This window comes from Pieris rapae, chromosome 14, assembly GCF_905147795.1.
Source record: "Pieris rapae chromosome 14, ilPieRapa1.1, whole genome shotgun sequence".
In the NCBI taxonomy this organism is placed as follows: Eukaryota; Metazoa; Arthropoda; class Insecta; order Lepidoptera; family Pieridae; genus Pieris; species Pieris rapae.
In genome coordinates, this window is record NC_059522.1 from 2,639,356 (window position 1) to 2,661,188 (window position 21,833).

General features: G+C 32.8%; 2 protein-coding genes across 2 annotated transcripts; one reads left to right on the top strand and one right to left on the bottom strand.

The window, feature by feature from the left end:
* Positions 1 to 322: 322 nt before the first annotated feature.
* Positions 323 to 5,888, bottom strand: LOC123689745. The gene is made up of 3 exons (XM_045631157.1): positions 5,867 to 5,888; positions 5,524 to 5,799; positions 323 to 574 (listed from the first exon to the last, which is right to left on the bottom strand). The coding sequence occupies exons 1-3, from the start codon at positions 5,886 to 5,888 to the stop codon at positions 423 to 425; spliced, it is 450 nt and encodes a 149-aa protein (XP_045487113.1). The 3' UTR covers positions 323 to 422.
* Positions 5,889 to 10,746: 4,858 nt separating this feature from the next.
* LOC111001935 (cytosolic 10-formyltetrahydrofolate dehydrogenase) lies at positions 10,747 to 21,354 on the top strand. Its single transcript, XM_045631065.1, has 15 exons — positions 10,747 to 10,837; positions 10,924 to 11,065; positions 11,710 to 11,807; positions 15,060 to 15,196; positions 15,882 to 16,033; positions 16,228 to 16,346; positions 16,632 to 16,886; positions 17,172 to 17,776; positions 17,998 to 18,325; positions 18,461 to 18,623; positions 19,070 to 19,188; positions 19,742 to 19,939; positions 20,153 to 20,325; positions 20,827 to 21,026; positions 21,206 to 21,354. The coding sequence occupies exons 1-15, from the start codon at positions 10,811 to 10,813 to the stop codon at positions 21,259 to 21,261; spliced, it is 2,772 nt and encodes a 923-aa protein (XP_045487021.1). The 5' UTR covers positions 10,747 to 10,810; the 3' UTR covers positions 21,262 to 21,354.
* Positions 21,355 to 21,833: the final 479 nt, after the last annotated feature.

Genomic DNA, 21,833 nt, shown 5'->3' on the forward strand with positions numbered 1-21,833 from the left:
CTATTTCAAAATTCACAAAATTGTCGTAGTTATTCGCTGTTGAAAAACCATCTCGCGCATTTATTTTTCTGCCAATACTGTTTATCTCTTCTCTATTGCGTCAAGTTTGAAAGCAGATGTTTTTGAATACTCTGTCACTGAAGCCTACCACTGTTCAGTTGTGGGTTTAAAGACGTTATAGACGACAAGAAGTGTATAAATTTGTTGTATATGATGTATATTCTAACCATACGAACATATACCAATTCCCTTAGTTAAAACAAATAAAACCAATTTTAAAACATAAGTTAAAGGTTCCTTGTTCATTTTACAATTTGAGACTTTATTTCAAAATACAAATAGAAAGTATTTAGCATATTAAATTAGTATCACAGAAATAAAATTAAACAAAATAAACGTTAAAAAAATGCAATTATATAATATTAGACACTGTCTTGATTGTTATTTTGTCTAGAATGTTCGAAGTGACTCTGTAGGCTTTGGCTGTTCAGTTTTTCTCGTCGTATAGCTTGACATCGGGCACGCCTTTTACCAGCTGGAGACGCCATTATGGAGCGTCTTCGATCAGCTAAACCTACAAAGTTATAACTGGTATATAGTTGGTGTCGACTAAATGATGAAGGGTTTCTGCAGAAATTGCTCACGGTGTCCTCCATTTCAGCAATTTTATATATATAAGCGCACTACCACTCTGTGGAACCAGCTGCCCAATACTTCAGTATTTCCGAACCAATTCGACTTAGGGTCCTTCAAGAATAGAGCGTACAAATTCTTAAAAGGACGGCAACGCACTCGAGAGCCCTTTAGCATCGAGAGTGTCCATGGGCGGCGGCATCACTTGACATGAGGTGAGTCTCCTGCCCGTATGCCCCCAGTTCTATAAAAAAAAATATTGGAACTTTTAAAAAATTCTAAACTTTTAAAAGTTCGATAAATTCCTGAGGACTAATAAATAAAATAAAATAAATAAAATAAAATAAAAAAGCCTCTTTATTTCCTACAAATATAACTACTAGATAATATTTACTATTACATTATTTTATTGTATTATTAGCTGGCTTGGTTAGATTTTAGTATACTTAAATAATATAATTTGTAGGAACCCCATTATTGGGTGAAGGCCTCCTCCAAAGATGCCCATTTGTATCTGTCCTGTGCAGTCTGTTTCCAGTTTGGGCTGGCTACTTTTTTGATCTCATCATCCCAACGAGTATGTGGTCTTCCTCGATTTCTTTTACCTTGAGGTCCATTCCAAAAGGTCACTTCTGTGGTCCATCTTCGGTCTTTAAGCCTCGCGACATGGCCAGCCCATCTCCATTTAAGTTTTTGTGCGTATTTCAGTGCGTCTGTAGCTTTGGTTTTTGATCTTATTATTGTGTGTCGTATTTTGTCTGATTTCTTTAGTTTAAGCATGCTGCGTTCCAGTCCTCTTTGACAGGTGGTGATAAGATTTTTTACTTTTGAAGTGAATTTCCAGGTCTGGCAACCATAAGTCAAACTTGGAAGAAGGTTAGAATTCATAATTTTTGTTTTTATGGTAATAGGCAGGCCACTTTTAAAGATTTCCTTTAAACTCCAATATTTATTCCAAGTTTGTTGTACTCTTCTTTTCACTTCTAGTTCGTTATTTTTCGGATGAAAACTAATTTGCTTACCTAGATAGATGTATGAATCTGTATATTCGAGTGGCACATTATCTATTGTTAATATTCTTCTCCGCCGATTTGTCATTGCCATAGTCTTAGCGAGATTCATTTTCAGACCCACCTTGATACTAGCCGAATGTAAAGTTTCCATCATTTGTTGTAACTGGGTGCTGGATTCTGATAACAGCACTAGGTCATCTGCGAATCTTAAGTGACTTATGTATTTGTCTTTTATATATAGGCCTGACTTACTCCAATCTATCTTCCTGAAGATAGTCTCCAGAATTGCTATGAATATTATTGGAGATAAGGGGTCGCCTTGCCGTACGCCTCTTTCTATAGTAAAACTTGGTCCTAGAGATTCTAGCTTAATTTTGCCCGTGTTGTTTTTGTATACGCTCTTTATGACTTGTATGTATACGTCTTCAACTCCCTGCTGTTTTAGGCTTTCCCATATACTTACATGTGTTACTGTATCGAATGCTTTTTGATAGTCAATAAACGCTATGTATAGCGGTCTTTGTTGTTCTTGGTACTTTTCGATGATTTGTTCAAGTGTGTGTATATGGTCCACAGTTGAGAAACCTTTCCTGAAGCCTGCTTGCTCTATTGGTTGTTTTAATTCCAATGTGCTGCTGATTCTTTTATTTATAATGGCTGAGAAGAGTTTGTAGAGGCTCGGGAGTAAGCTTATTGGTCTGTAGTTGCCAATATCTTTCGGATCACCCTTTTTATAGATGAGTATGATGTCCGATTCAGACCATTGTATGGGCGTTTTAGTCTTTTGCAGTATTAAGTTAAATAGTTCCGCTAGTGGTCCAGCTAATGTTTTGTGTGCTAGTCTTAATACTTCATTTGTTATGTTGTCCGATCCAGGGCTTTTTCCCAGTTTTAAGCTATTTATTGCTTCTTGGACTTCCATTTCGTCCACTGGTTTTATACTTATTTCGTCGTTATTTTCGTTGGTGCTTGAGATGTTATTATTTTGGATGTTATCACTGTATAACTTTCTATAGAAATCTGTCGCCGCATTGATAATGGCAGTGCGCTTGCACAAAGTTCTGTTGTCTTTACTTAATCCTCCTATCCAGGTTTTGTTCGTTCTAAGTTCCTTAAAGGCCTTCTTTGTGCTTCCTGTGTGTTGTAGATGTCTTTCTATAGTATTTTCTCTGTATTTAGCGTAATCTCTTTTTATGTATTTATTTGTCACTTTGTAGAGGGCGGAAAGCTCATTTCTCATTGATCTCGATTTATTATTTCTTTCTTGTAGTTCTTTTCTTCTTTTTAGTAATAGAGCGGTGCGATCTGATAGTATTTTGTGGTGTTTGTGTGGCTCTCTTCCCTTTTCTCGAGCTTTTTGCAAGCTTTGGCTAATAGCATTTACTATTTTGTCGTGATAAGTTTGTATTGATGTATGTTTCAAGTTGTAAGAAGGGTAGGGTAGCATTGAGGTTAAGTTATTGTTATATCTTACTACTTCGTCTTTGGTCTTCAGTTGAAAGTTGATTTTGCTTGTAAATTTCACTCTACTTTGTTTTTGTTTGGCTATTTTTAATGTTGATCTAATTAATCGGTGGTCTGACGGATAGTTTAAATTCAGGACTTCAAAGTTATTGAATAGTTTTGGTTGGTTGGATAGTATATAGTCGATCTCATTTTTGTGTTGTCCATTTGGGGATCGCCACGTCCATCTCCGGCTACGGTTTTTCTTGAAGCATGTATTGATGATTGTTAAATTGTGTTCAAGTGCGTAGTCGACAAGTCTCTGTCCTCTATCGTTTCTTTCACCGTCCCCATGTTGATGCACTATTAAGTATTCACCTTCTTTAGGAGCCCCTACCTTCGCATTAAAGTCGCCCATTAGTATAATGTTCTTATGTGTTATTTCCATAGCTTTGTCGATAGTTTTATAAAATTCCTCTATTTCTTCTTCTTTTGCGGATTCGGTGGGTGCATATACCTGTATAATGGATATCTTAAATTCGTGAAGTATTAAATTTAGCATTGCCACTCGTTCTGTTAGGCCGATGAAGCTTTCGATGTTGTTTTTAAGAGACTTCTTAATGATGAAGCCGACTCCAAATTTACCTGGTGTACTACCAATGTAGCAGAATATTAAGTTGTCATATTCCTCTATTTTATTACCAAGTCGTCTGATCTCTGAGATACCGATTACGTCATAATTGATATTTTTTGTTGCTTCATTTAACTCCAACCAGCGTTCATGTGAAGATAGGGTCCTGACGTTGTAAGCTGCGATTTTTAATTTGGTTGTGTTTTTGTATTGTCTCATCACCGTCTGTGTGGCTTTTTTTGGAGGGTTTTGGTCGTACTCTCCCGCGGTGACCGGCCGTATTGGGAGATTTGAGGTTGGGAGAGGGTCCGATTTTGATTGCTATTCAGTGTTGTGTTGAGATGTATTCGTTTGGCGTTGAGTTGTTTCTGCTTGAGTGAGGATTAGTTTGGGCTTTTGTATAAAATAGTTCTTCATGCTTCCTTTGTTTTTCTTAGGTGGTTGCTTTTTAGCTTGTTGAACACCTTGGCTGCCGGGGTGAAGTGTCTCCGGGGATTCAGAGAGATTTCTTTTGTTTGACTGTTTATACAACGGTTGTTTGTTGTTCAATATAATAATTTTGTCGTACTTTATAAAGGCAGTATTGCCTGCATCTTTTTCTTTTTGAACTTGGACTTGAAGTTCTCTACGCTTATTTAAAATTTCGATTGGGTAGTCTTCTTTTAGGTAATAAGAAGTATTTTGGAGGTAATGTTTATTTTTTTGGATTTTTAATTTGAATCCCAATGTGTTGAATGTTATTACTATAGGTCTAACTTTTTCGCCTTTTTTCCCCAGTCTTCTAACAGCTTCTATATTGTGAGTTTCGCATGAAATTTTGATGTATGTATTTATTATGTTTATGACCATTTCTTCGAGTTCATCGTATGACTTTTCGCTCTCATCTACGCCAAACAAGATTAGATTTTTGCGTCTAAACTGTCTTTCTAGGTTGTTTATTTTTTTTGTTTGTTCTTCTAGGTTTTTCTCCAAAAGCTCGTTTTTTAGTTCTAAGTGATTAAACTTCTCGTTGAGGCTGTTGATTATTGTACATTTAATATCTTCTTTCATATCTAGCATGTCTTGTTTTTGTTGCTTTATATCTTGCTGCATGATAACTAACATATTTTTTATTTCCTCCATCGCCTGTTATAATGCACTTAGTGCCCTCTATGAAAGATGTATATATATATTTTATATTCTTATATTAAAATTAAGTGTTCAATATTTATTGAAAAATAAATTTTTGAAAGTTATTTTTCTCTAGAGTGATTCGAACTCGAACCCAATGGGAACGTCACCGGCACCGCAAGCTATTTGACTAAGTGTCCTTACTGCATTTGCTTGAAAATATCGTACAAGTTACACGCGTCACAGACATTAAATGAGTTATATTAAATGAGTCAGTCTTGACACTTGTGTCGTTATTTTTTGCAAAAATTAGTTCACTTCACATCACTACACTATTTCACTTTAATGTTGTTCATTGTGCACAATTCCTGCATTTTACGTATTCTTTTCAACATAAGTTATCTACAAAAGTCATTCGTTTGAAGCGTTGTGACTTTGGCGAATTATCTATGCTTTTACAATGTTTCTCGGCGGAATAACATTTACACTTTTTTATCTCGAAATATTACACCACTTTTCCTACTTTTGAAACGATATTATTTCTTGTTTGATTTTTGACTAATATTCACATATTAATATTATAGGTATTCTATAGACAGCTTGTATTCGTATATATCATGAATTGGTGTTGTTTATAGAACTTAAAAAACTAACTGGATATATTATGGTAGAATTAAAGTTAAAACATTTCACCTTTTAGTCTAGTTAAGTCAGAATAATCATGGACATCATGCTTTTCTTCTTCTTGACTGGCCTTCATCATTTCTTGATACAAGTCGTTAAATTTCTTACCCAAATGGGCATCGTCCAAGGTCCGACCGAGGCGCTTACCAGAAAAACCTAACGACTTGGATAATGGTACTTCATCCATTGATTCTAAGTTGGGTAGTTCTGATATTGTTATCTGTAAGGAAAATCTTCTGGATTTCGGATTTTGTTTAGACTTAAAAATAAAAGAGATATCGTTAAATTTTGACAATTAGGTTAATTCGGGATGAATAAATGTAGCAAATTAAAAAAAATTGGTTCTACTTACCTGTTACTGTTCTGTTACCCATTATGGGTTTTTATTAATTAATCTTTAATTATGTACTCAGATAAATTAAGATTAAAGAAAGAAAAGATAAATAAATTAGTTAATTGTTAGATATCAAGAAGGCATTAAAACAAACTTGTAAAAACCCATCGTTATATTGTCATCACTGTTGTGTATTTATTTATTTATTTTCAAAAATTTGCGTGATATCAAATAATCTTTGTTTTTAATTTATTTTATTATTCTTTATTACTCAAGATGTCATATGGAACATGGTGTAATGGTTGCAGTTCCTTACAAACGTTGTGTAAAAGAAAAAAACTTGTCGATGAAAAAGAGTGGCGGAGAGTTTATTGCCAGTTCTTCTCTTCCATTCTACGCCCTTGATTTGAGAACTGGCAGTATTAGAAGCATTTAATGTATATTTCTTTTTTTGACGTTTATTAGTGTACATTATGTTACCTACATGAATAATTGAAATATGAATTTTAATTTGTTTTTTACATTACTCTTGCGTTACGATCCAAGTTATCTTAAAAAGAAATATAAAAAAAACAACAAGATAACAGTAAAATAAAGTATAATTTTAGTTCACAAATACGGTCCCGATATTCCAAGAGTTGGCGCTAATACACGGAAAAAATTATCTTTATAATATACCTGCCCGCAAGTTTCGCACAGCTGAACTATATTTTATAATATTTCACAATAAAATAATATAGCCTATAGAAAAAATTACAAAAATCTCCTATTACTATAAGTATAGATAAAAATACTACAACCAATTGTACGGGAATTCTGTCTTTAATCAGGCAACAATTGGTAGGTACACTAATCATTTAAACTAGGCATACAAACCTACGTAATAAATTCAGCCCTGTGATATTTTTACTTTTTATTGAACCTCAAAAGGAAATTAATGTTAACTTACTTAGAACCAATCAAAACGGAGATTTAAGTTATAAGTGCATTTACGAAAAGTAAAAGTGCACCACATTGGAAATTTAATTGTTAAATTATATGAAGATACCTCAATTAGTAGAGAAAATAATAAAAACAAAACCATCACTAAATCAAAAAGACCCATCACTGTGTCAATCAAGAATTATGTCATAACTGAGTCTAGGTATGTCACTGGTTCAACGGAACGACTTGATCTTGCATTGTTCAAAGACAATGGTATTTATAAGATTTTAAAACAAACACAATTATTGAAGCGTGTGTTGGTAATGCAAGCTATCTCTTTTAACGAGCTCATTGCAACGGTTCCGTACCATAGCTTTGACATGTATGTATGTATGTGGGGGACTCCGTTTCCGCAATTAGACTCTTAATAGGTCCGTTGTGCGTGAAGTCCTGGCTAACTAAGCCAGCCCAACTCCTTCCAAAAGCACAGAAGCTTCCTGGGCACTTCGCAGGCTTCTCGGAGCGACCTCATTGTTCCGAGGATTTCTTTACGTTGTTTTGCCACAGCCTCGCATTCCAGGACTACGTGGGTGACTGTTTCCTCTGCGCTGAGACAGCCTCTGCACATGGGGCTATCTGTCACGCCTAGGACAAAAAGATGTTTGTTGAGGAGACAATGGCCCGTGATTGTACCTATCATTGTTTTGAGATTAGTTCTGTTGAGGTTTAGTAGTTGTTTTGTCATTTTTGGATTAGCTGCCGGCATAACCAATTTGGATTGCCTACAGTCCTCACTTCGTGCATAGCTTTGATGTAATCAATTTGTTTTGACTCCTTACTCATAGGATAAGATCGTGTCTTCTAACTTATGAAATAGAGTGTCCCTTTATATTACACATCCCTTTATACTAATATTCCGATTTTTTTTATATAGAACAGGGGGCAAACGCAGGAGGCTCATCTATCAAGTTCCATACCAGTTCCAGTACCGCCATGAACACACTCAATATCCAGAGGGCTCGCGAGTGCGTTGCCAACCTTTTAAGATTTGGTACGCTCCTACGACCCAAAATTAATTGTTTATTGGTTGGGTTGAACATGCACTTATATAAAAATTTCCAAACAATCGCAGTTGGTTCCTACACCAAATTTGTATGGGTATGACCACGTGACATATGTGAGTCAATTTGTATGGGGCTGACGTTAGTCTTCACTTGTCTCAGTCTCCTGGTTGAAGGAAACCTTTTAGGCTATATTATACTACGACCGAATTTACGCTGCATTTTTTCCAGCTGTAGCATTATTAAGGACAAATCCGCGACGAAGTTATTACCATAATATTACATGGATTTTCTCAATCTATTTAAAATTGAAACTACCTCTCACGATATGATGTCTTTTCCGTGTCTATTTTAAACCAATTATTAAGAATTGAATCACAATAGCTATATAAAGGCGAAGCAGACAGTGTAGTTAAGGCAAATTAAATATGTCCACAATAAAAGCATAACCCTTTATTGTAAGAATAAATTCTAGAGTTGCTGAAAATTTATTACTTAATTTCGGACAATGAATATTAATTTATTAGACAAATTAAAAAAATTCCTACCTATCTGACGATGCAGTAGTATTAAGAAAAAAACATTAAAAGAAAATTATTTAATTCCCTAACCCTGCGGAGATCTTGCAACAGTACAGTTGGTTGTGATTTCCAAAACTTTGGTAATGTAACATTGTTTGCAAAATGCCAAATGTGCAATTGAAGTGTACTATAGAACAAACAGATGGCGCTTTTTTATGTGTCGAATGATTTTGTATTGCTCTCCTAAGGCCAATCTGATATTACACAGGTCTCAGATTTTCGGGTCGAATGCTGATCTCCTCACCAATACCCAATATAAGGAATTACGCTATTCTATATTTTTAGAATACACCACTCTCTCTCACCCCTGAGGCTGTCCGTGCAATTACCGGTTATCCCCCAACGGATCATATTGTCTTATCCACAATTGCTTGCTTGAACGGTGAATTTTAGTTTTAGTGACTTTGATATTCATAACTGAGATATGCGAGTGCTCCCGTTCGGAGCATGACACATATTTATGTAGTAGACTTTAAACGTATAAAAGAAGAGTGAGCAAAGGAACAAGCAATGGCGTAACTTGTAACGCCACTGGGTTGTTCCATTATCTAAAAAGATAAACACGCATTAATTTAACATAAACAAAAGAATAGCGATCAAAAACTTTTTCCACTACTCAAACAATACGCGATAAGAGTGGAATAAACAATATTTCTTTATGTCATGGGTCAAGTGATTGTCAGTATCGCCTCTCGATGTAACCAGATTGAACTGGCTCCACATGAACAGTATTGCCAATAAATAATTTGTAAATTCTCGGGGAATTTCTCAACGTTAGGCAAGATTGTAGTATCGTTAATTACACAAGTCGATTAATTAGTCTATGCTTGTTACAATGTTATATGCCACCTGTTGAGTATAGTGATATAATATAAAGATTAAATCATATAGAGATATATCAATCATAGATAGACGTTATAGAACACACAATTTTTTGGTACGCAGGCCGCATCGTTTAAATAATAACTAGATTATGACATTATACGTATTTTGTTCTTACGAAAGGAAGATATAATTTAATAAATACTATACATATTATTATTTTAATATAAAATAAATAATATCCTTATATCTTAAATATTATAATATTTGAATTACGAACTGCAACTTTAACAAAAAATAAAATATATATGATCATTACGAAGCTTTGTGGTGTGTGAAAAGCACACAGATAATTAGGTAATGTTAATCGAGTTTAAACTAGTATGTCATATAGATTTTTCATTAAAAAACCCAAATTTTTCCCAATCGTAATTGCAAATGTAAATTGACAGAAAGTGCAATTATAGTTCCTATAATGTTTATTAATTTTATAAATAACTTTCATCAAATGCAATCTTTGTCATCGCTAATATAGGAAGTATCTGGCATACTTTACACGTAGGTTAATAATTTAGAAATAAAATTGGCCTTTACGACTAAAAACTGGTAAACGACTTCGCGAGTCGACTCCCCGTTCATAATGATAGGCCGGCTTTCTTGAACTATCTGAACTCATTTTGAACGGCAAATAACTGCTTTGAACTGGTTATATGTCATATTTTAGTTTTTATTTATGTTATTCGGAATTTACCGCTTTGCAAATTAGGGTTAAGAAACCGGAATATTTTTGTTGATTAGTGCAGGGGTACTCCCTTGCAAATGACTTTTAAAGGATTGGTAGTATGAAAAGGCACAAGTATGTATGTGTTTATACTAAAATGTAAATGAATATCTACTTCCGCAATATTTGATGAAATAATGTAAATATATTAATACAATAAGTTACACATTAATGTAGCAATACAAAATTAAAAGTTCGCAAATAAATTATTTGGGTATATGTTGTAAATCTATAACGTATGTAAATATATTTATTAGAATACAAACTCCTAAAGTATAAAAAATAAAAGTTAATGCCAAATTAGATTTTCCTTTTTCTAATACTGATGTTCATAAGTGTAAATAGTAAATATGTATTTAATTTAGTGTAAATAATCTGACATACAGATAGAGTTAGAGTTATTAATATAAATTGACACACCTTGAACTTCACAACAATAAATATATGTACATATATACTTAAACACTTTCTCGTAAAAAAATATAATGTTCCTTGTCTTCAACTTGAATTAATAAAACGTATGAAATATATATTTGAATATCAGAGCAGGATCTAATTTTAGACGTCACGCTAGCTTTTTTTTTGAATTGATTCAAAATTAAGCTTTTTGCAGTCTTTAAGTTAATGGTAAAGCTATCAAATGTTTCGGGTGACAATCAAAACAATGACGAAATACCAAAGTCAAGGACGCAGTGAACCTACAATTATTTCTTTATAAAGGAAGGAGATCATAACTTCGTGTTAGTTAGACCACAGTCGTAAACACGATCGGGCGAAAATTACCTACTCAAAGATGCCACCCGTTGCTGTGCCCAATGAGGTAATATTCAATTGAAATTATATTTGTGTGGAATTTTTCTATTTTATAATTCTCACCCTTTCTGTTGTTTTTTTTTTAATTTTTAGGCGCCAAAAAAATCGCTTCGGATTGCAATTATCGGACAGAGTACGTTCGCTGCGGAAGTTTTTAAATTACTTTTAAAGGATGGACACCAAGTTGTCGGTGTATTCACTGTCTTAGATAAAGGAAACAGAGAGGATCCTCTGGGTAAGCATTTTTAATCTAAACATGTTTTAAATTTTTTTTCGCCCATGGCGCAGGCTTTAGTCTTTCGACCATACCGCCCTAGTCTTTCGTAGAATTTTTACATTAATTGTATATTAGGTTCATTTATATCTTTCGTACATATACATATTTTTTAAGTTACCTCAACTTTAATGGTGATGTCAAATGTCAAATATTGTTTTGCCATTGAGAGTCCCAAATATTGTTGATCTGTTGTCGAATTTCACTTATTTCAGGAATACAATTGAGTAACAATCAGCTGACATTAATTAAAATGTAGGGCAAATATAATAAGCAAGTTTAATTATTAATAGTAATGCTGATAATATACAAAGTATAAATGAGATCAAATAGTATTTCCTGAAATTAAGATTACATGTCTTGCGATAATATTTAACCTCAATAATATACATTGAAATATAATGTTTATGTACTATTATTTGCTAACAATTTTCACGTTTGTTGTTTTTAAATAAAATAACATACACTTGATAAAATTTTCACATCAAACTGAGTTCTTTGCGTTATAAAAATTTATAACATAACTGCTAAAAATAATAATTTGTGTAAATGAGCAAAACTGTCCATCATAACTTTTGTATAATTAATTAAATAATTTTTTTTAGCAACCATCGCGTCACAAAATGGAATACCAGTATTCAAATACAAGAGTTGGAGAATCAAAGGCAAAGTTATACCAGAAGTTCTAGAAGAATACAAATCCGTAAGTTTTTACTCTTTAGCTATCGTTCAGTTACTTTATCTGTGTAGAAAGTGTTGTTTATTTTTTTCTTACCGGCTTAAAATTTCGCCCATTGCTGTGTATTGTATTTGAAATCTAACGAGGCTTTGTCGAGATGCCTAAACAGTAGTGTATGTAGAATGTGGAAAACTCCCCAAATTTAAATGAAAATTTGAGGACGCAACATTTGACTAAGCCCCCTGATTTCTATCTGTATAGCTTTTTGTGTGCTGACATTTGACATTTTCCTATGGAAGGACGATTTGTCGGCATAACTTCGATATCCTATATTTGTGTGCAATTTTTATGCTTAAATGTATTCTAAATCAACATAATTTTGTATCTGTTACGAAATACGATAGAAAAAAATAACCAACATAATAAATAGAAGTTCTAATTTACATCTTACCTTTAACTTCTTATGTTAATAATATTCGTTTATAGACGATCTCGGATCTCATTGGAATATTTGCAAATGATTTATTACACATATAGTACTAAGAATGTAATTTACATTCTTTAGTTTTTATACGGAAACGCATATTATCGTGTGTCACAATATTGTACAATTACTTTGTGATAAATGGATAAAGTGTCAAATAGCTATGCAACACATAAATTATTCGAAAGATAAAAGTTCCAAATAAGATACTTCACATTTAATGACGTATAGCGCTATCTGACAGTCGTGAAACGCAAAAATACTATTTATCCTACCAATAAGTAACAAATAGCTTATTAGGAACTTATCCGGACATTGTGAAACAGGCCCTTAATATAATTTTAATTTGGAATGAGAAAAGTTTTAAGTCATTAGAAATAATTGTAAAATATAAAAGACTGCACATAATAATTAAAAAATAATTCCTTAAATAAGAACAAGAGTTTACGAACATTAACAGATACAAGTACCACGTAGTAGATTGATAACCCATTCATATCAGACAGCTCGATGCGTGACAGTTTAAATGATATCTACTTACCTCTTATGGACTCCCAATAGTCAAGTAATTTAACAGATGTATAATAAATCTGTCTAAAATTTTAGATTCAGTAAATGTTATACGTCTGTTGGTAAATATCTAGGATCTAGATGAAATAAAAAATGGAAACATATGGTTTTCTTTTGTACTTTCTTAATTTGTTCTTTAAGGAAATGACGTATTGTTAATTTTATAAAGTTTATAAAAAATAATGTTGTATACTAAGTATTCGCGTCTTCCGTGAATAACATTTTCGCGCGTTCATAAGAATTTACTTGACACATAACATTTTGTGCCTTACTTAGTTGGCATAAAGATTCTTATGCAATGTAAAATATATTTAAAAATAAATATATTTAGGTCCGTGGGGTCCTAGCGCATTAAAGCTTTTTAGGGAATTATCAAAAAGGTTAGTCGACATCACAGGAGAACGAAGAGCTGGCAGCTACCTCGCACTAAGAATTAGTCTAGCTATTCAAAGGGGGAACGCTGCCAGTATCTTCGGAACCTTGCCTAAAGGGACTCCTTTTAATAATATTTTTTAATAATTAAATTTTAAGGTTATTTATTAGATATATTTTTAGTTTGTAATTGTATATTAATATAATTATAAATAAATATAGAAATATAAATTATGCAAATACCACATAAAAGTATACTAAATAATGAAAGAAAAGAAAACAACGCCAAAGATAACGATAACATTTAAAAATTAAAGTTCATTCTGCGGCAATAAAAATGAAGCCTGAATACGATGAGTGTTGCAGGATTTACAGAACATACTGCTCCGAACAAATTTCTTTGCTATGATATATGTTCATTCATTTACCAGCTGCCCAAACGATTATTAATATTTATTCTTTTTACATTTATAGCGTTACATATTCTTTATATATTATATGACGGCAAATTAAAATACATAAGGCAATAAAAACTATAGAGCCGGTATAAAAAAGATAGAAATAGAACAATTTGAAGTTAACTTTTTTAATGATTTTCTCCAAAAAAATTCAATCAACATGCTAAGGTTGTTTTTAAAAAAAAACTAAACGTAACTTAGAGCAAAGTGGTAAACAATATTTATTTAAATTTAATTTATTTACCAAATCATTTAGAATATGTTTTCTATTTATCTTCGCGAGAATTTGTGTATTGTGTAACCAATAACGAATGTGTCGTATGTTTTATCAACACTTACCATTATAACTCTAATTACTTTCATGAATACGGGTTTGTTATATAAATGCCGCTCAAGCATATTAATTAAGCATTACGAAAAAAAACATTCTTCTTATTTTATTAAACTAAATATATTCTTTGTATTTCGGCTCAAATCTATTAAAAAACGAACAAATTACAAGACGCTAGTCTGAAAAGGTTCGACTATCAGTGGGATAATACAATAATAGCTTATAAGAGAATATATCAAAAATCGTTCTGATCTAATTGCTTTTAAGAACTTAATTTCCAGAAACATCGAACCTTTACTTTTTAAAATTTTACCATTACACAAGCAAAGATTAAAGAAACCTCCGTAACTAAAACTGGGAGAAAGACTTTCTTCCAATTAGATTTTTTGTGCAACATGTCTATGATGCCTTCTGCAAATTTGATAATATATATGTAATATGTATTATATAATAATCATACATGTATATTATATATATATATTTAAATTTGGCATAGATATGCTGTAAATAAATAACGCCTTCATCACCATTACTTTGCACTTTTTATAAAACTAACTTATTGTCTGACTATGACATAAATAATTGGTTATATCACTGAACATATTATATATATCATATTTATACCACTTCTGGAGTAAAATTTCCAGACGGGGATCTCCGACATCTCTCGCTTCATTCACAATAAATGCTCATCGGTCATGAGTACTTTTCGCTGGTCCCTTCTCTAGTACTTTCTGGAATTGGTCCAGGTACGCGCGACATCGCCTATCTAACCCTAGTTGCCTTGTCTATCCTATATATCTAATAGATTCTTCTTATTCATTCGTTCCTATTCGTCTCTTGTGATCACGTCCTCTTTTAACCCACGTTTCTCATCTTTTTGTTTGGACCACACATTACAGTTCGAAAGTTATCATCTTGGTTCTTAATATGAAAAGATTCAAGGACAATTCACACATGTTTTGGTCATATCGTTAATATAGAAACAATATGAATTGAAATGATTCATTCTACGATTCGGTAGTTACGTAAATTTTTCACTGGTAAAATCTTATTTGCAGGTAGAAGCAGATTTGAACGTTCTACCATTCTGCACCCAATTTATCCCCATGGAAGTGATTCTCTACCCCCAGTACCAAAGTATTTGCTACCACCCCAGTATCCTCCCGAGACATAGAGGAGCGTCATCCGTGAATTGGTAAGTGGACTTAGCTACTTTTTTTAGTCTACAATTATATATATATATACAATACAGAACTGTCCAATGGGCACATCTAATAAAAAAAAATAATACATAAACTTTAAAAGTAAAGCTATACTTTCTGAACATCAGTGAACTTTTAATCCATTATGAACACAAGTTATTTCTTAATTTTAACGTTATTTATGTCAAACCACAATGGTTTTACTATTTATTGAAGTGAAACTTCTTTAGAATCGTTGTGATTTCAAACCGGATGCAACGAAAAAGCGACAGTAAAAAGAGACAGAAACATTAATTCATATGATTTAACGTGGGAGAAAATGAGATAGATAAACTTCTTTCGAATCGTCGTGATTTCAAACCGGATGCAGCGGTAAAGAGAGACAGAAACATCAATTCATCATATGATTTAACGTGGGAGAAAATGAGATAGGAGGCATTATACAGCCTCTATTTACTGCCGCTTTTTTTTTGATCGAATTTCAAACTTTCGTTGTTTTAGTTTTTGTCAAATTAAAGATTTATATTAAACTTATAAATTAAAATGTATAATTAAAATATACTGTTTTTAAAGAACACACACATTTAGATAGTGGAAAATGATTAATTTATATTTGTTTTTGAAGGTTTCACTTCTACCATGTGTGAATTGCACAAATGTTTTTTTATTTATTTATAGGACCCTTATAGAAGGCGACACAACTTGTGGTCTTTCCATATTCTGGGCGGATGACGGTTTAGACACAGGACCAATTTTACTGCAAAAAAGTTTTCCGTGCACTATTGATGACACTGTTGACACAATTTATAATAAATATTTATATCCCGAAGGTAAGTTTACAATAAATTAGCGATTAAAATTAATATGTTGACAGTTCGAAGTTTTTTTAGGTCTTAAATGTCTAGCCAAACACGATTACGAGGATTTCATTCAGAATATTTAGTATGTTCTTTATTTTTAAATGTATTTTTTATACCTTTTAAAATTATCGTTATATTACTAATAATAAACTACATTTTTACAGGAATTAAGGCTTTATCTGAATCGGTAAATATGGTAGCAAACGGTACAGCACCGAAAATTAATCAAACAGAGGAAGGAGCTACTTATGATCCAGCATTGTTTAAGGCAGAGACGCATCAGGTACCAGTTTATATATATTGCTATGCCACGCTGATTAGATTAAAAAAGCATAATTATTTTAATTACATAAGTTTTCTTTAAACGTACATTTTTGTATATGAAACGTATATTATTATACAATAATTTCCTGGGTTTTGACGCAGATTTTATTATTACATCAGCCGGACTATAATATATACATCGTTAAACTATTTTTTTTTAAATACGGAAAAAATAAACTATCCTTAAAGAATTGCTTACGCAGCTATCTTTTAAATAAAAAGTTAAACAAAAATCATATTACAGATCGATTGGTCCAAAGGTGGTGTAGCCCTACACAACTTTATCAGAGGACTTGATTCGTCTCCAGGAGCCACCACTTTCATTAAACCACAATCCAAAGACAGTGAAAATGAAAATATTGAGATCAAGTTCTTTGGCTCTTCTCTATGGGAAGGCGAATATGAAGCAGAGGGAGATGTTATTATTATACCTGGATTAAATAAACCGGCTGTGATTCATGATGGTGGTTTGCTGATTACAGCAAATGATGGTGTAAAGGTATGTAGAATTAATAGTTGATGTCATGTGTAGATTTATGAATGATGAAGTGAGTATTAGTTATATGCTTAATGAATGGCTATTAAAAGTAGAGATACAAACAAACGAATCGACTTAATTTTCGTTAACGTTTTATGTGTATACCTAAATTTAATGTGCCGATCGTAGAAACTTCTATATTATATACCTGAAGCTATCGTCCAAGGTAGTTCAACAATTCAAACGTACATAAGCACAAATACTACATTTTCTCAATTCTAAATTTAATATGTGTAAATTTTTCAGTTAAACATACAAAGATTAAAAGTAAACGGAAAAATGATCAACGCACAAAATTTTTATAAAGCCAATGAAAACAAAGTATCGCTAGAGTTAACTGACGAAGAAAAGCAATTCGTTGAGAACGCTAGAAATATTTGGAAAGCAATACTTAGAATAGACATAGACAATGACACGGATTTCTTCGACTCGGGAGCAGGATCCATGGATGTTGTTAGATTAGTAGAAGAAATCAAAGATTTAGTTAATATAGAATTACAAAACGAAGACATTTATATGAACACAACGTTTGAAGAATTTTACAATATAGCAGTTTTAAAAGCAAGAGGAGATTCGAGTAATCAAGAAATTAATTACGAAGGTGTTGAGATGGAAACTAATAAAATGAAAATAAAATTCCCAACACAATTGTTCATTGATGGACAGTTTGTTGATTCTGATAGTGGAAAGACTTTAACATTGATTAATCCAAGTGACGAGTCAGTTATATGCAAAGTACAGAGTGCGTCCAAAAATGATGTTGATAAAGCTGTAAAGGCTGCGAAGAAGGCATTTGAGGAAGGGGAATGGTCGAAAATCAGCGCCAGGGAGCGTGGACAAATTTTATTCAAGTAAGTAAATATTTGAAATTTTCTTTCTTTTTTTTTGGTTGCTCTGTAAAAAAAATATTTTTCAACGAACTTCGGTCTTTTAGAATTTGTCAAAATAGTTGTAACATGAGTTAGCTATTTATTGAGTTTCATATTAAACTGCTTATAGACACGAAAATAACCCAAAAAAACATATGTTGCGACGGAATTAACTTAAATCGGAAACTATTAATCATTTTCAGGTTAGCAGACCTTATGGAGCAACATAAAGAAGAACTCGCCACTATAGAATCGATTGACTCAGGTGCAGTATACACGTTGGCCCTCAAAACTCACGTGGGAATGTCCATTGAAACCTGGAGATATTACGCGGGCTGGTGTGACAAAATTCAAGGATCTACAATCCCCATTAATCATGCCAGACCCAATAGAAATTTGACTTTAACGAAGAAGGAACCAATTGGTGTCTGTGCGCTCATTACCCCATGGAACTACCCGCTCATGATGCTTTCGTGGAAGATGGCAGCCTGCTTGGCCGCTGGCAACACCGTTGTTATGAAGCCTGCAGCGGTAAGTTTTGTTTTGTTATGTCCATTCTTACAGAATCTCTGGCTCTCATGTAGGCTTGCTGTACTCCTGGATTATTATTATTATCATTACTTCGTGCACATTATAATATGTAGTTATGTATATAATTTCCCCCAGGTTTGTCCACTTACCGCTCTCAAATTCGCTGAACTATGCGTGCGCGCCGGCGTGCCTCGTGGTGTAGTAAATATTCTCCCAGGAAGTGGCACGGTCTGTGGTCAGGCTCTGGCTGACCATCCACTAGTTAGGAAACTTGGATTCACTGGCAGTACTGAAATTGGTAAGTTTTAATTAAACTAACTCCGAGATGAATTTGATTCCTGGCGAACCAATAAATTTATTCGATTGGATGTATGTTAATAATTAAGAGGTCCCTGAGAACTGGATACCCTAAATATCCAAGTTTATTTTTAAGTAGCAGTAAATTTCGATTGCTTCGTATGTTTCTATATATTTCAGTGTTGTGATAATATGCCGCTCCATCCAAAAGTCTTTCTTTTTATTCATCTATATTTATTTATAGGAAGAAAGATTTATAGAAAGGCACACAGAAAAAAACTATTACAATAATTAGACCAATACGTGCCCTCGATTATACATATATAAATTAAAAGCTTTTTCGATTAGAATTCCTTTCGTTTAATTGATATAAATATTACCTTAAAAGGACAGATAAATAAATACAATTGTTCAATTGTTGCGTTCTATAAATGACGTATATTCCAGGTCAAACTATAATGAAATCCTGCGCAGCGTCCAATATGAAAAAGGTGTCGTTAGAGCTGGGTGGAAAGTCACCGCTCGTGATATTTGAAGACTGTGACATGGATAAGGCTGTTAGGAATGTGAGTATCTTCTTTAAGAGATCTTTGACTGCATTAAAAAAGCTATACTTGATTAAATCAAGAGTAACCGTGACTATGGAAATATAATGATACATTTAACAAAGCCCAAAATGTGCGCGATTAAAGAAATATTAAAAGACAATGTTAGCCCCAAACATGGATGGGGATTTCTTTCTCGCTTTACACACACGGATACAAAATCTATCAAAGATACACAAATCTCTCAAACCTTAATTATAAAATTTAATTTTTGAATATCCTCGAGATCTCGTAGGAAATGCTATCCTCCTCCGACCCTATTGCAAGTTAATTTTGTCAAAGTAGGTAAAAATACGTTGTAGGTAAATTTTTTCGTATATAATTTGTTTTTTTTTAATTTTTACGAAATATTATTTGCGTTGTTATACAATATATTCCGTAATTGATTATTTTTGCTCCTGAATTCCTGCAATCCATCCAACTCTCTTACTGCACAGTAAAACATCCTCTATCAACTAAGTTCTCAAAATAATTTATAACAATAACTTAATAAATCACTCTAAATTATTCTTAGGGTATGGCATCAGTATTCTTCAATAAAGGCGAAAATTGCATAGCAGCTGGTCGTCTATTTGTAGAGGAGTCCATACATGATGAGTTTGTTAGAAGAGTTGTAGTAGAAACGAAGAAGATAAGTATCGGGGACCCACTTAACAGAGGAACAGCCCATGGCCCCCAAAACCACAAGGCACATATGGATAAATTGATTGAGGTAAGTTCTGCATTGATTCTTAAATTTCTCAACATAACGCCCTAATTTAGGGTGATATTAAACGAAACATAAATGACACCCGTAAATCAAAAACGTATTAAATTTTGACATTCGCGAGCCATAGTTATGAACGCTAAGATTCTGAATCTTGGTTGAGATGAGAAATTTGTGTTTGCATGTTTGCAAAAATAAGTTTGATAAAATCTATTTCAGTTCTGTGAACGAGGAGTAAAAGAGGGCGCAAAATTAGTATACGGCGGTAAAAGAGTAGACCGACCAGGCTACTTCTTTGAACCAACAATCTTTACTAATGTCACAGATGATATGTGGATAGCGAAAGAGGAGTCGTTTGGGCCTATTATGATTATCAGCCAGTTTAATAGCAAGTAAGTAGCATGCGGTTTATTCAAAAACATATAGAATTTAAATTTAGTCAACATTTGTCGTTGATTTTTATACGATGTCACCGGTCTTAGTCTTACTATGATATCAAAACCGCGCTATTGCACTGAAGTTTTTCCAAACTCTAAGGATGTATATCAACCATAACCACTAAGGCTTTCGGATAGACACTCGTTAAACTAGTTAAGGATCCTCAATTTAAATCGGAGGATAAGCAGCTCCTTCATATGGTTAGCCAAAATATAGAGTGGTATTTTTATTTAGAACAGGCAAACATGCAAGACCTTTATCTGTTGTTAAGTGCTACCGCCCCTCATGGCCACTATGCCAAAGGGCTGGCGAAGTGCATTACTTGCTTTATAATTTTAAAATTAATTTCCCGGTCAGTTCTACGCTTGAACCATGACTGACATAAACGAAACAAAGCTATTTGACAGTGCTTTTGTGTTATAAACAGCAAAATGTATGTCTTGATATGTTTTCAGAAACATGGATGAAGTTATTCGTAGAGCAAACAATACAGAGTATGGTCTGGCTAGTGGTGTATTTACCAAAGATGTCTCCAGAGCTCTGCAATTCGCTGAAAAAATAGACGCTGGAACAGTTTTTATTAACACCTATAATAAGACAGATGTCGCAGCACCCTTCGGTGGTTTTAAACAATCCGGTTTTGGAAAAGATCTAGGTAAGTTAGGTGTATGGCACCAACTACAATTAACAAAATAATCATATAAATTAATAATTATATAATCATATAAATATTTCATGTTTATGGACCTAATGCTTTATGGATCTGTCAGATGACCTCGACAGAATCGATCCTGTTTTGTAATACGTATTCATTTTATTACTTTTGTGTTTCAGGTCAGGATGCTTTGAACGAATACCTCAAGACGAAAACGGTTACTATAGAATATTAATATGTCTTAGAATAAAAATAATGTTGTAAACAATTTTATAATAACATTATAATGTAAATTTATTTATAAATTATGTAAAATAAAACAATAAGTAATTTATTTTAATGTTTTTTTAACAACTCCTCTTTCCTTTGGAAAATACGTACGTATCTATAATATGTACGTATCTATCAAGAATGATGATTGATGAGAGATATAGTAATTTTAACAAATTTTTAAGAATACTTAATAAAAAATCCCGATCTTAACGTGATAAATTGTTGAGCATAATTAAGATACAGAAACTATAAAGTTCATAAAATAGAGCAATGCTATAATTTAAGCAGTCACACTGAAATAAGTGAGACCTAGGACTAGATATATTCACTTTTCGACAGATCTTTTTTGTCACTTAACCAATACGCAATTGTTAAATAATAATAAACAAGTAAGTAAACAATCTGACGAAATTCAATTTCAAGACAGTTATTAGACAGATGAAGAAATAGGAAATTGCGCATGCTACGTCATAGTTTTTTTGTACCATTGTGACGATATTTATAAGTATTTTTTGTGAAATTATTAATGATTAT

What these genes read in the sequence shown, in the direction of transcription:
- LOC123689745 (XM_045631157.1), bottom strand. Translation starts at nt 5,888, where the DNA reads ATGGGTAACAGAACAGTAACAG. An exon ending in GGGTAACAGAACAGTAACAG is followed by an intron (nt 5,800 to 5,866) that starts GTAAGTAGAACC and finishes AATTGTCAAAAT; the next exon opens with TTAACGATATCTCTTTTATT. An exon ending in TGACTTAACTAGACTAAAAG is followed by an intron (nt 575 to 5,523) that starts GTGAAATGTTTT and finishes ATAACTTTGTAG; the next exon opens with GTTTAGCTGATCGAAGACGC.
- LOC111001935 (XM_045631065.1), top strand. Translation starts at nt 10,811, where the DNA reads ATGCCACCCGTTGCTGTGCCCAATGAG. An exon ending in TTGTTATGAAGCCTGCAGCG is followed by an intron (nt 18,326 to 18,460) that starts GTAAGTTTTGTT and finishes AATTTCCCCCAG; the next exon opens with GTTTGTCCACTTACCGCTCT. An exon ending in TGGATAAGGCTGTTAGGAAT is followed by an intron (nt 19,189 to 19,741) that starts GTGAGTATCTTC and finishes AATTATTCTTAG; the next exon opens with GGTATGGCATCAGTATTCTT.